A 15,000-nucleotide genomic window follows, 5' to 3' on the forward strand; every position below is an offset into this window, starting at 1 on the left:
TTAAAGCATTTAAAGTTTTATATAGTTATTTATTTACAAATTGTACCCATGTATACATTGACATTAAAATCAAATATATACAAATATCCAGAGATCAAGTCCCATACCCCCAGCATGTGGTTCTCATACCCACAAGGGGTAGGGATACCCCTGGCTAAGAACCCTCGCTTTAGACTATACATTTATCAAGGGGACTACGTGGTTGCAAACAAACCTTATGTAGAATCCTCAAAGGAGAGGCATAGAGGGATATTTAGAGATTCTTCTTAAGGACATAAATATTGAATAAATCTTTGGGTAGTTTGTGCACATCAATGTAAATTCTTACCGGAAAGAAAGAGGGCTGTTTAGATTTTATTACAATGGACAAAATTATCATGAATAAGTCCTCACATGCCTAACGTTTTAGTTAGAATCTGTATGGTCCCTCACTGGTATTTTACCATCTTTCTGTCCTTTCGGTTGATTATGTGGCATTCATTTTTACGCAGGGGATCTCCATGGTCTGACAGAGACCATTATGTAAATCTCGCTTCTGGTACATCATCCCACATTATATTTTTTTCGTTTATTGTGTGACATTAATTTTTACACAAAGAATCTCTATGGTCTCTTACAGGAACTTTTCATTTTGCAATCTTACAGCTTCTGCTACGTCGTCTCACAATAATTTTTAATCTGGCATTAATTTTTACACAGAGAATCTCTATGGTCTCTTACAGGAACTATTTCATTTTGCAAATTACCCATGTTCCTCGCTGGCCGAGTGGTTTTCGAGCTGGGCTGCCAATCAAGTGGTCCGAGGTTCGATTCCCGGCTCGGCCAACGCGGAATCAGAGGAATTTATTTCTGGTGATAGAAGTTCATTTCTCGATATAGTGTGGTTCGGATACCTCAATAAGCTGTAGGTCCCGTTACTAGGTGACCAATTGGTTCCTAGCCACGTAAAAATATCTAATCCTTCGGGCCAGCCCTAGAAGAGCTGTTAATCAGCTCAGTGGTCTGGTTAAACTAAGATATACTTAACTTGAATCTTCCAGCGTCTGGTACGGCGTCTCACAATCGTTTTTAATTTGGCATTAGTTTTTACACAGAGAATCTCTATAGTCTCTTACAGTAACCATTTTTTAAATCTCACAACGTCTGCTGCAGCATCTCACATTATCATATTCTTTTTTTCCCTTCAGGTAGCTAACCAAGGCAACCCGGAACTCAGGCTTCTGACGGACGCCATGGAGAAAATCCGATACTCGGGCAGTTGGACGCCGGTAGAGCACTTGAGCATACACGGCCTCCTGCCTTCCACCAAGAACTACATGACTTACGAAGGCTCGCTGACGCAGCCGCCGTGTCACGAAACGGTGACATGGATCGTGATTAATAAGCCCATCTACATCACTAAACAGCAGGTGAGGAGTTCCCTCGAGAACTCGAGGCGCCCTTGGTCTCTCACATCACTAAACAGCAGATGAGGAGTTCCCTCGAGAATTCGAGGCGTCCCTGGTCTCTCACCTGAGAAACCCTGGGTTCGATCCTGACGTCAGTTGTACATTTTTTGAGCTATTTATTTACTTCGTTTTTTAATTTATGTTTTAATCTGGTTATTTGTTTATCACCTAACTTCCTTGGAGTGGAGGCGGTCTGGTCTCTTCACATGAGAGGTTCTGGGTTCGATCCCGAAGTGAGGTGTAAATTTTTGGTTTAATTGACGTAGTTAGTTTTTAATTTATCTATCATTTGTTTGTTTATTTATCCCTAACTTGACTTTATGTGGTGTTGAATAGCTCTTGTAAGCATTACGTAAATGTTATTTCAAGGAATTGTTTTTTTATTTTTGTTACTTATAGCTAAATGATTTTCCCGTACGTTTCAACAATTTACTCCTTATAAAACTAGACTTGAGCTATTTTCTAGGATTTTTTTTTTTAGAAAAGAATGCTTTCATTAATTTATTTAAGAAGTTAGATTTTATTTTCTAGGTTTTCCCACATTTCATTTTATTTTATTTTTTATTTATTCTGTCTATTTCCTTTTAAAATGTAAGCAGTGTTTTTTTTTAAATATAATTCCTTCTGGAGGTATAGAATGAAGTTTCGCCTCTATATCATGTCCTCCTAACGCCTGAATAATTCAGAATACTTGCTCTACGAATCAGAGTCCACCTGTGAATGAGTTTCAGCCAATGGGTGTTTAATGTTTTAATCTCGTAGTCATTTACTGATAACCTTACCCAAATTCCTTGTTGCAATTTCCGTCTTAGAGGGGGATTTAATAGAGTATTAAGAGTACCATGAAATCCTAATTCTCTCGTTAATTACAGGGTGGCTTCTGTTACGAGCAACCTTAAATAAGTTTTGTGATTTTCTTGCTTGTGAAGCATTTCCTACTACGTACGTCATCGCAAATAGCAGTTTTTTTTATATATATATATATATCAGCTGGTCCGCTGGTAAAGTGATTAGCGTCGTGGTATGCCTCTCAGATGTCGCGGGTTCGCGTATCCCCCAGGGCGGTGATAGCAGTTTTTATATATATATATTAGCTAGTCCGCTGGTACAGTGGTTAGTGTCGTGGTATACCACTCAGATGTCGCGGGTTTGCGTATCCCCCAGGGTGGTGAAAAATCGATGGCAGCGGTGGCGGCTTTGTATCATGATCAGTTACTGCTGCAGTGTAGGGTCTTCAGCAGTGGGAGGTTGAAACCAACATTCTTTGGATGCTTGAATTTCAAGTCATTGGCCCGTTTCGGTGTGTTTGTTCCGCGTGAATAGGTTCCATCTACTGAAATTATAATAATAATAATTAATAATAATAAAGGATAAATATTTTCTCTAGTGAGGATATAAATGTGGATAAAAGATATGTTTATTGAACTCTAAATGAAAAGAGATAGTTTTGAATTTCAAAGCCAAACCTTTCATTCGCTTTATATCTATTTATACTCTATTGACCACCTTATATCAGAGATCGAGAGTGGAATCGGCAGAAATTTTGCAAGAGAATTCTCTTCATCAGAGAATCCTAATAACCTAAATCAGTCAGTGCTATGTCATGAAGAACGTCAGTGGATCCAGCTCACTTTCATTCACTGTGGCATATATGAAAGTTTCATCAGACATTTGCAATGCTCCCAGTTGAATTTGTGACCGGTAGGTGCAGCAAACGTGAGAAATTAATGACACCTCTGTGGTTTAGTTCCTGACATTCATACCGTCGCCAATGAGCTTGAGAAGGTCACGACGATACGAAAATAGAACTGAAATGGTAGAGAAATGATTGCAATTACCGATTTGGTACCCGAAGTTTTATTATTGTATATTATTTTCAGTGCAAGTATATACGACGATAATGCATAGGTCAGGATTCTTGCCTACGTAACTAGGAAAGCTCGTGCCAAATCGTATTTTGCATCCCTGGTCACTTGTTGTAAAGATACGTTTTTTAAATGTGAAATGATGGCCGTGTTAATGGAATCATTTTTTTTTCTTTTATCTCGGGACGCTTGCTATAAAGTTACATTTTTAAACAAACCTTGATGGTTGTATTGATACAATAATTTTCCATCACTGGGCAGTTGTTGCCGAGTTCAATTTTTGAAACATACCTGGATGGCCATATTACTGCAATAATTTTCTATCCATTTGCTATAAAATTATATTTCTTTTATAGAAAAGTATCCAGAGGTACTGTTGACCTCATCGTTGTAGTAATTTTCCATCTCTGCCCATCAGTTATAAAATCGTTTTATTATACAAAGTATCCGGAGGTTCTGGATACTTTTCAATAGTAATTTCCCATCTGCGCATTTGTTATAAAATAATTTTTTATACAAAAGTATCTGGAGATTAAGGATACTTTGTAATAGTAATTTTCCATCTCTCCCCGTTTGTTATAAAATAATTTTTTATACAAAAGTATCCGGAGGTTCTGGATACTTTTTAAATAGTAATTTTCCATCTGCCCATTTGTTATAAAATCGTTTTTTATACAAAAGTATCCGGAGGTTCTGGATACTTTGTAATAGTAATTTTCCATCTTTCCCCATTTGTTATAAAATTATTTTTTATACAAAAATATCTGGAGATTAAGGATACTTTGTAATAGTAATTTTCCATCTCTTTCCATTTGTTATAAAATAATTTTTATACAAAAGTAACCGGAGGTTCTGGATACTTTGCAATAGTAATTTTCCATCTCTCACCATTTCTTATAAAATAATTTTTTTTACATAAAGAAAAGCTCTCTAGAGGCTCTGTACGTGACTTTTGCATTCACCGTAACGTAAAGCCAAGCCCTTACTTGGTTCCTCAAGTTCCAGTTAATGGTGCACCTGAGAGGTTTGGGGAAAACTCCCTTGGCTTCACTTTTACTACCGAAGATCATTGTTTTTCTCGGAATGACATTGGCTGGACGGCATCACCTTTGCTCTTTCCCACTGCTGGCCGCGTTCTTCTTCTTGTGTCGAATCCATAACTCTGAAAGGGGTGCGGAGTGCTATAGCAGATTCACATCAACCGTGCATTTGATGTCTAGGCCAGTCCCTTAAGACGCTCCTGATTGGCTATTGATAAGCTAATCACACGGCTGGTACCTCTCAGTCTCTCTCGAGAGTTCACATGGGTAGGATCTATGTTCCATCTCATCCGAGGGATACTTCTTTCAGGGGAGGTGGAACATACATCCTGCCTATGTGAACTCTCGAGAGAGACTGTGAGCTTCCGGCCCTGTGATTGGCTTATCAGGAGCGTCGTAAGGGACTGGCCTAGACATCAAATGCACGGTTGATGTGAATCTACGATAGTATAGACTCTCTTTCTTTAATGTTTAGTTAGACGTTGATACTTTTGAAGAGTTTTGATAGAAATCGGTGTCGGTGACTTTTATCTGGAAGTTCGTCTCTCTAACAGTTTCCCACGATGCTTCAGATTGTGACCCCGTAGGTGGTTAGTGCCGTCGTGGCACTGTTGGCATAACTTGAAGTTCTTTGCAGGGTGCCTTCGGCCCTCAGCTGCAACCCTCTTTTGTTCCTTTTACTGTACCTCCAGTCATATTCTCTTTCCTCCATCTTACTTTCCCTAACCCTCTCCTAACAATTGATTCGTGGTGCAACTGCTTGATTTTCCTCCTGTTACACCCGTCAACTTTTACTGTCAGTTTCCGTTTCATCGTTGAATGACGTCATAGGTCCCAGTGCTTGGCCTTTGGACTAATATTTAATTCAATTCAGACTTTAAATTCTAGTTCAGGCAGAGTTTTGGATATTTGTGCTGTTTATGATAAGTCTGCTATATTTGGGAAGTGTTAACGATATTTGGAGAGTGTTAACGTTTAATGAACTCTGGGGTAGAATTGAAAGATTTTGAAAGTAAGCAGTTAAGCGATTAGAGCTGATTGGAATAAATAATATTTGTTGTTTTTTAGGGAGGGGCATAGTGGGTGGCCCGTTGGAACTTAAGTTTGACTGCTTCAGTACTATTTTCCGACGTTATTCTGCGCAAAACTGGTGAATAGTACTAATGAGCTGCATAAGATTAATTTGTATTTTCCAATAAAAAAAAAATAATAATAATAATAACAATAATAATAAATAATAATAGTCACGTTACTTAAAGATGGAGATAAAAACAAGACCCTTCTTTTCTTGATAAACTTTGGTATATTGTCAGAAATACACTCAACGCCTTAATCTCTCAAGATGACTGCAATTTCATTCAAACAGTTTCTTCACACCGGTCCTGCCTGATCTCCTAATTGTTTGACGTCGCTGGTTGGTTGTGGATATTCTGCCATTGGGTTATTTTGTCAATCGAGGAAATAATTCTGGATGGTTTCCATCACTTGCGAATCTGAAGATTTCAATTTCTCACTAGAATTCGTCTTTGTGTCGAGTTGATAAGGACGACCTCCACTGCCCTGAGACGCTGTATGCCAATTTACGTCCCTGAAGGGTCACCCGTGGTCAGAATCCCAATAATTTGGAATCATTAATAGACGAGGGTCTTCTTTGTCCTCAGCAATAATAATGATAATGGTAATAACTAAAAGTTGCATTCGGACCATCACAAGAAGGATGTCTTAATTTATCTAAAGTAATGATCATGATGATACTAATAACTGCAGTTTAATAACAATAATGATATGATAATAATGATAATAAAATCCAGGTGACAGTAGGAGAAACATGACACAGCCACCCACCCCAGTCAAACCGGTTTGTCTGCACCGAGGGCCGGGGCAAGTAGGGGATCAGAAGGTTAGGGGAGACTTCTACCCACGACCTGCCAACCTGTTTGTCAGCTAAGGGGGGGGGGAGGGGGGGGGGGTATAGTAAGTAGGGGAACAGAAGGGTAAGGGGGACCTCTACCCACCACCTGCAAACCTGTTTGTCAGCTCCGGGTGGGGGAGGGGTAGGTAAGGGGATCAGGAGTAAGGAAGGACAGCAGCGCCGAGTTCCAGCGCGCGTAGCGCTCGCCAACAAGCTCTTAATAATAATAATAATAATAATAATAACAACAACAAGATGTATCCTCATCATCGTCATATACGCTGGTTTACAAGGAGGCAAACATTTGGTTTCCAGCAGAGCGAAGCCACACGACCTCTGATTGTAATGGCCGCGCTCCGTACATCCCAGGGGTCCTTTAGGATTCTCTTTGAAGGATAAGAGACTCATTGTTCGTTCCATCCTACAAACGAGACTGCGTGTTATGCTCTTCGTTTGCTACTCACTTATCCACAGGGCTACCCATTTTTATTTCCCCTTCCCCTTAAGTTTTCAGTCTCTCTCTCTCTCTCTCTCTCTCTCTCTCTCTCTCTCTCTCTCTCTCTCTCTCTCTCTCTCTCTCTCCTCCAGTAAGAATAAATAGCCATTTTTCTTGTGCGCTTGTGGATAAAAGACCTCGTTTAGTCTCTAGGTTTGGAGGCCTGGTGGTGGTGGTGGTGTTGTTTTTTTTTTTTTTCCAAGCACTCCGGTTAAAAATAAAATATTTTCATTTTGTTTTCTCCTCCGCTACCAAGCACATTCATTCGTTGTGAGCTCTTGGTTTTTCATTTTGCCTTTTGCAGCACTTTTGTGCTATGGGTTGCGTATAATGGGTCTGAGCCCTTTTATTCAAAATGATATATAAAATGTGCTTACCATACCGGCAGCCATTTAATAGACATACTCACGTTCATGTTCGAGCTCGTCCACGCTCATATATATATATATATATATATACATATATATATATATATATATATATATATATATACACACACACACACATTTATAAGTGAAGCAAGAAAGTTAGCAAGATGTCCACCAGGGTAAGGAAGAGATTCAAGTTCGTGGAACCCATGGTTGGAACTTTTGAATGGATTGTTGAGCCAACTCACCTTTGGGGAAGTGATGTGCCGATATTAAATACAAATAAGAAAAGTGTGCAGATGTTGAAATAAACTCTATGCATGGCATATGATACAGAAGAAGAATTGATTGGGTTAGAAACGCGGAGATAGGTTAAGAAATTTAATATTCATACTTAGTTCACATGTCTTGGTGGGTGAGCATTTTTCTTTTAAATTAATTATAGACCTAATTTGCTTTTTTAAGATTGCAGCCAGAGGCCAAGCGCTGGGACCTATGAGATCATTCAGCACTTGAAGGAAAGTTGAGAGTAGAGGAGGTTTGAAAGGTGTAACGGGAGGAAAACTCACAGTTGCACCATGAAAAAATTGTTAGGAGAGGGTGGGAAGTAAGATGGAAGAAAGAGAATATGAACGGAGGTACAGTAAAAGGAATTAAAGAGGTTGCAGGTAGGAGCCGAAGGGACTGTAGCTGGTTCAGCCTAAACCAGAGGTTCCCGACGGGGGGCCTCCCTGGGGCTACTTTGAGTTTTAAGAGTTTTAAGGCGGGCAATTAGAGAATGTTTAAGCCAAGTTAAAGGGCCATATAGGCTTCCTCCTCTGGTCTAAACCATTCTTCGTCGTCGATTCACTGCCTATCATTAATTTAACGATTCTTTCATTAGAGGGTTTGACCGCAACTCGATAAGATCACATTCAACATTCGGGGCCATTTAATTTCGAGGAAGTGGATGTTGCCTCCATTTCTTTGGGGATGATCCGCAGCTAAGCCTGCCATCTAGTGGCGGTTGGTCGATTTACCATGTCTCCGTAAAGAAAAACAAAAAAAAGATCTCAGTATCAGATAAGGGAGGTAGAGGAGCCTCTTAAACACCAACGGAACTCTGCTACATTTCCGTATTGTTCTCGCTCTTAGGGCAGCTGTGTGCATTCGAGTTTTTTGCTTTTTTCTTCTTCTATTTTTGCGTGTTCTTTTCACAACAGGCAGAAACGGACGGGGGAAAAAAAAGAAGTAAACACTTTTGTCCGTAGCGTTTTATTCGCGACTCGTTTCAGCATTTCTGTTCGCGGAGAATCTCCGGATGGGTCCCCGAAATATTGACATCCCGCCACACAGCAGTTCTCAGGCATTTGCGGATTTTGTACTGCGCGGTTTCATTCATTGTGCCCATTTTCCTCTTCTCAAAAACTTGCGCGCGCGCATGTGTGGCTGTAGAACTTTTGGTCCTGGCTCATTGTTGCGAGGAGTGAATGGAGGTAATACGGTTGAATTTTTGGGGCTGGGAAAAGATTCATGAGCTCCGTGATTTGCGACTCAAGTGTTAAGTGTTTATTTAGCATTTTTTATTTTTTCATTTTTTTTTTTAGTTACTGATGAATAGGTTCAAGTTTTAAGCGAGGGGAATGGCGGATTACTCTTGCTCATTAAGTTTAACGCTCGTAATTGCCTTAAAATGCAAGGCTGAAATACTGTACACTGACTACAGCTATTTTCTAGAAATATATAACGATGAGCGTGAGATTAAAAGAGAATTCCTGCTTACTGCTTGTGTAACTAACTCGACTTTTTATAATGTGTCGTATTTACTGACCAGGTTCATTTAGTAAATGGTCCATCCGTCTCTCTGTCTGGTTGTATCTTTGTCTGTCCGTTCACCAAGTTAGAATCATTTTCAGTGCCCAGTGAAGGTAAAGGCTACCAACTACACTAATGTGATTTATGAGTAATGAAGATATGATCTGAGGATGAAGTTCAAGGTCGTACTTGAAGGTGGGAGGTCAAATAGGAATTTAATCTTGCTTAGAACTTTTGAAGTATACGAGATAGAGATTTCCTTATCCACTAAGGAACCCAGTGTACTGAGTGAGGTTTGTGGTAAAGCCATTATTATTGTTAAATCTATTAATATTATACATTGTAAGATATGAAGTCATGCCTATACTGTGGTGTGCAGTGACTGTCAGGCTAAGAATCTGACCAAAGTTTTCGATTATCTTCTACTTCTCTAATTAAGAAAACACCGAGTTCGACGGAGATTTGTAAGGTCAGAATCGATATAAACTTATAGCCTCTCTGTTGGCCGAATTGATAACGTCACTGTCCGTCCTGATTTCGTTCCCGTCCACTGGACAGTGGTTCGATCCCATGAGGGAACGGAATTATTATCAACTAAAAAATTCCCCTTCGGTACATATATGAAAATATATCCATTCCGAGGTAGAACGAATTAGATGTTAAAGGACATTTGTAGCTCGAATGATTTATATGAATCATGGTGATTTGATAATTATTCACCGTTATCTCTGCATGAAGGGGTCGGTTACCTGATGCGCCTTCCCCTCCTCCACCGCTTTCTATCAAAGGCATCATCCTCCCCCACCAATTCCCTTCTCTCCATGTCTTCATTCCTTCACTTTATCTCGCCATCTCATTCTCTGGCTCCCTCTCGATCTTCTTCCTCTAATGGGTTCTTTCCCGAGCCCTCTTTACTCCCTCCTTGTCATGCATCCTTATCTTAACAACAAATGCACTCCTCGTAAGGAAGTCATTCAAAGACAGAAAAACCATTCGTCTGTGTTTATAAAGCAGTTTAATGACACATTAACTGTCAGTGAAATATCCATGTCTACATTTTTTCTAAAAAGCGTGTTGGTTGTTTGACGTGCGATTCTGTGCCCATGGACTGATGAGCGCTAATTTTAAATACCCTTTTGACTGTGGTCGTATTTTTTTTCTTAAATGAGGTATTGAAAACGTTTGCTGGTACGCTTTTGCACTTATAAATGCACAGAATACATAATGCGTGGTTGCATAATATGTGTGGTGTGATTGCATCTGTCCGTGTCGGTATATGAGGCCAAATATATATTATAAGTCAGTGAAATTTTTCGACAAGAATTCAGTCGATTTTTGCGTTAGGTTTTACGGATAAATGTCTGTATCATCAGTTAGTTTTTCAGTTAAGAAAAATAGGATAACAGAATGTAAATGTCAGATATTCGAATCCAGCATCATTGAAAATATCTTTTCATTAATAAAATGAAGGAATATAGTCCTTGAGTAGGTGTTATTCCGTCTGCTTGGAAAAATGAAAATAATTAGGAAGGTGTTGACAGAATTGGCTGATGAAAATTGGAAACAAAAGACTTGATTTGACGAAAGAATTTTAATCACATTTACCAGTAGAATGCCAAGGGTTGAACCTACTTGCTTAGAAACACGCCTTTCTTTGTTTGAATTGGAGTTAGAGGGTCCTGAGTCCAGTGTTATTTAAGTTATTTAATGAAAGTGTATATTTTACAGTGGAACTGGAAGCTGGAATCTTCGCATAAATCGAAGTTAGGTTGTTTACCCCTTTCGTTGTGGACACCACAGTTTTTATTTTCTTGAGGGATCTTCCAAACCAGCTCGGTTTTCTATCACTTTATCTTACCTTTCTGTCGAATTAACTCCAAAGCATAAAATTTGCTACAAAGTGAAGTATACATATATATACTTTAGCTCAAGGCATTTATTGAACTAAAGTTTATATTTTTTATCTCTTCTTAAAAACATAAGCCAGCTTCGCTTGATGAACTCCATTTTTCAATAATCTCTTAAAAGGTTTTTTGTTTATTTAGTGTCAGATTTCATTTAGAGAATTTGTTTTTAATTTGTTTTTACAAGACGAGTCGTTTTCTTTTCGTGTCGGCTCCATTTAATAATCCCGAGTTTATCTGATCCTTTTTGTCTGTCTTTCAGGATCAGCATCACCGAATGAAGTCCAGTTTGTGATAACTTTTCCCATATATTTCCAATTAATTACCACCGGTTTTAGAGCGATTTTCTCTCGATTTCGTTCCAGGTCAAATGAATGCTCTAAAGTATCGGCTCCATTTAAGGAACTGCAGTTATATGTTGATTAGACCTTTTAGTTTCAGCTCCATTTAAGAAAACCTTTTATTTCAGTATTTTAGTGTCAGCTCCATTGAAGGAACTACAGTTTATATGTTGATTATTCCTTTGAGTTTCAGCTCCACTTGAGAAAGCCTGTGATTCCTTTGAGCTTCAGCTCCACTGAAGAAAATCTTTAATTATAGTATTTAAGTATCACCTCCATTGAAGGAAACCTTTGATTTTAGTATTTAAGTATCACCTTAATGGAAGGAAACCTTCGATTTTAGTATTTAAGTATCACCTCCATTGAAGGAGACCTTTGATTTAGTATTTAAGTATCAGCGCCACTGAAGGAACTCCAGTTTATATGTTGATATTCCTTTTAGTTTCAGGTCCACTTGAGAAAGCCTTTGATTCCTATGAGCTTCAGCTTCACTGAAGGAAACCTTTGATTTTAGTATTTATGTATCACCTCCATTGAAGGAACTCCAGTTTATACAACGATTTTCCCCTCTCCTTCCCGCTCCAGCTCCACGCTCTGCGGAAGCTCCACCAGGGGACGAAAAAGTCGCCGAAGGCGCGAATGGTCAACAACTTCCGGCCGACGCAGCAGATGTATCATCGGCCGTTGCGCACCAATATCGACTTCTCCAACAGCCGACAGCTGAATTGTCCTTCCATGTCTAGGCAAATGTATTATACAGGTAAGACACGTCCCAGGACGAAAGTAAAAACAAAACATTTTCGTAACGCGTTGCTAGGTAATGAATATTTTCTTTCAGCCATTCCATTTTTTTTTTAAATCTTAATTTTATTTTTTTTTTTTTTTGGGGGGGGGGTTGGGTGGCGGGGGTGGGGGCTCGTAGTTTCAGTAGAAACAAAACATTTTACTAATGCGTCGCTAGATAATGAATATTTTCTTTCAGCCATTAAATTTTTTTAAAGCTTAATTTTAATTTTTTGGGGGGTCGTAGTTTCAGTAGAAACAAAACATTTCCGTAACGCGTCGGTAGGTAATGAATATTTTCTTACAGCCATTCCATTTTTCTAATTTTAATTTCTTTTTTTTTGGGCGTAGTTTCAGACCGTGTTTATGCCAATGATTTTACACAGATAAGATACGTCCAATGAAAGCAAAATATAAACAAAACACTGTCTTGATAAGTCGGGATGTCATGGAACATTTTCTTTTTAACCTGTCCATTATCTGTAAAGATGGAAGGCTTTGCTACACCTGTTTCGGTCGCAGTTTTAGAACATGTCTAGGCAAATGTATTATACGTGTAAGACACGTCCAGTAAAGAGAATGCAAAGCACTTTAAAAAAATATGAGTAAATAATGGACATTTTATTAATTTTCAACCATTCCATTATCTTTAAGGATTCATGGTTTGCCTCACCAGTTTTTTGTCTCATTTTTTTTTTTTTATTTTTTTTTTTGTCGTAGTTTTAGAACATGTCTAGGCAAATGTATTATACAGGTAACACGCATCCAGTAAGAAAAAAACAAACCTCTTTCATGATGCATGGGTCGGTAATGACCATTTTCTTTCAACCATTCCATTAACTTTAAAGATAGAAATTTGCCTCTCTCTCTTCTCGCTCTCTTACGTCTTCCCTCCCTCCTCACCCCCTCTCATCTCCTCTCTCAGCCTAGTCCCCACCCTCCTCTCCGCCTTTCTTCCTGGGTTCGATCTCTCTTCCCCTCGCGTCTCTATCGTCCTCTGCAAACCGGTCCGTCTCTCTACTCTCTCTGCTCTCGTCCGCCATTCCAGTGTCTCGCTCTCTTTGTCAGTCCGCCGGGTCGTCTCCTCATCTTCCCTCTCGCGTCTCCTATCTCTCTCTCTCTCCTGTTCTAGTCGCAGTTTTAGCATTTCAAGTTAATGCGCTCATTCGTTTTTTGTGCAGCTGCTTTCTTGATACTTTTGGCCAGAGCAGCTTTCGAGGGAAATGTGTTTCTGTATTTTGTTGCGTTTCAGGAGCCCCGTTCTGAGTGTTCCTTAGTCCCCCACTGTCCCCTAAGCTCCTTTCAGGGGCTCAGGAGCCTTGGGGTTTTACTTTGCATTCGGGAGAATATTTCACTGCTGGCGATTTCTCTGTTGTATTTATTACTTTTCTGACGCTGCAGTAGTAACACGGCAACCTAATGTTAACTATAACAAAGGTGGAAATACTTTATTAAAAGTAATGGCTACTTCAGCAGCGTTACACTTGTAGAGGTTCTTCTCTATTTTCCGAATAGTGGCTTTTTCCGTGCTACTTAGACAGGCTAGTAGAGCGCCTATGGAGGTCATGATCAAATACAGTCAAAATTGGTGTATATATTTGAATTTTACAGATAAACTATGATACCATGGTCATCAAAGTCATTAACGATATATATATATATATATATATATGTATATATATATGTATATATATATATATATATATATATATATATATATATATATATATATATATATATATATATATATATCTTTCTTGAAGCAAGCGAGCTTTCGTCTGGAGCTGCCAGACATCCACGGGCTGGGGAGCTGAGGGTGGACTGATCTTGGAGCGGCGTCCGTCCTCGTGGAAATCATTATTAGTAATACTTCAAGGTCGTCTCTTTTTGTCGTAGTGTCGGTAAGCAGTGATAATAGTGATGCTGATATTATAGACAATTTTGGCCGACTTCAGGAAAGAGATTTTTTTTTTTTTTTTTTTTTTTTTTTTTTTTTGTTTCGACACTGAACTGAACTTCAAGGTAACGAAAAGGATTCATGAATGCACACGGAGCCGCTGCATTTTTAGGTAACCTACTGGAATCCTCCTGTCAAGGCCGTGTTTGTTGTTACATCAAGCTGGGCTTGTGCCATCACCGGCTCTTCCTCCTAGAGCAGCCTGTGAAGGTGTAACGAACGATATACCTATGCACCTTACAAAGGGTGACGGGTTGGAGGTCGAATTCTTGATTAGAAGGATGACAAAGGAAATGCAATCTGGGAGTATCTTTGATGCAAATAGTAAAAAAAAAAAACTCCATCTGATTAAAATAAAACAAGGCGTGATCCGACTTTAGCTTACTCGGGGTGCGTGCTAAAATCTAAGGTCAGGTATTATGTTGTTTCACCAACGAGAATTTAAATAAATACGCCATATATTTTTTTAGAGATAATTGTTCTGTACTGTTTAACATGCACGTTATAATTTTTTGTTTTTCACATTTTCATCCTAATAAATAAATCATAAATATCCTATCCTGAAATTCCTAAAGCTATCCTGAAATTACTAAAGCTTGGGTTATCAACACACGTTAGAATTGTTTGATTCCAAGTCAGTGAAAAAGTGTATTGCATATATTCTCCATGTTTACCTGTTCTTAGTGTTTGTTTATTTGGAATGTACATACACATATTGTATATATATTTATATGTGTATATATATGTATATACACACACACACACATAATATACATATATATATATATATATATATATAGATATATATATATATATATATATATATATGTATGTACACACACACACATATATATATATATACTATATATATATATATATATATATATATATGTGTATGTATATATATCTATGTATGTATATATATATATATATATATATATATATATATATATATATATGCGTTGTGTTCGAAGAAAGTTCACATTTATTTTTGCCTCGCTAGAACGAACGTTGCGCAATATTATTTCCATTTGTTTATTTTATTTTCCTTCTGGGTGGACTAAGGTTCTTCTCTCAAGTTTCTTTTCTATT

General features: G+C 38.4%; 1 protein-coding gene across 3 annotated transcripts in view; it reads left to right on the forward strand.

Moving 5' to 3' along the window:
- Window positions 1–15,000, forward strand: part of LOC135200354 (carbonic anhydrase-related protein 10-like) — a 535,334-nt gene that overhangs the window by 348,688 nt on the left and 171,646 nt on the right. For all 3 annotated transcript variants that reach the window (XM_064228945.1, XM_064228943.1, XM_064228944.1), the window contains 2 exons: window positions 1,188–1,409; window positions 11,754–11,928. In XM_064228945.1, coding sequence (XP_064085015.1) covers window positions 1,188–1,409; window positions 11,754–11,928 — 397 coding nt within the window. The remainder of the gene's footprint in view (window positions 1–1,187; window positions 1,410–11,753; window positions 11,929–15,000) is intronic.

The sequence above is a fragment of the Macrobrachium nipponense genome, chromosome 26 (assembly GCF_015104395.2).
Source record: "Macrobrachium nipponense isolate FS-2020 chromosome 26, ASM1510439v2, whole genome shotgun sequence".
Taxonomy (NCBI): domain Eukaryota; kingdom Metazoa; phylum Arthropoda; class Malacostraca; order Decapoda; family Palaemonidae; genus Macrobrachium; species Macrobrachium nipponense.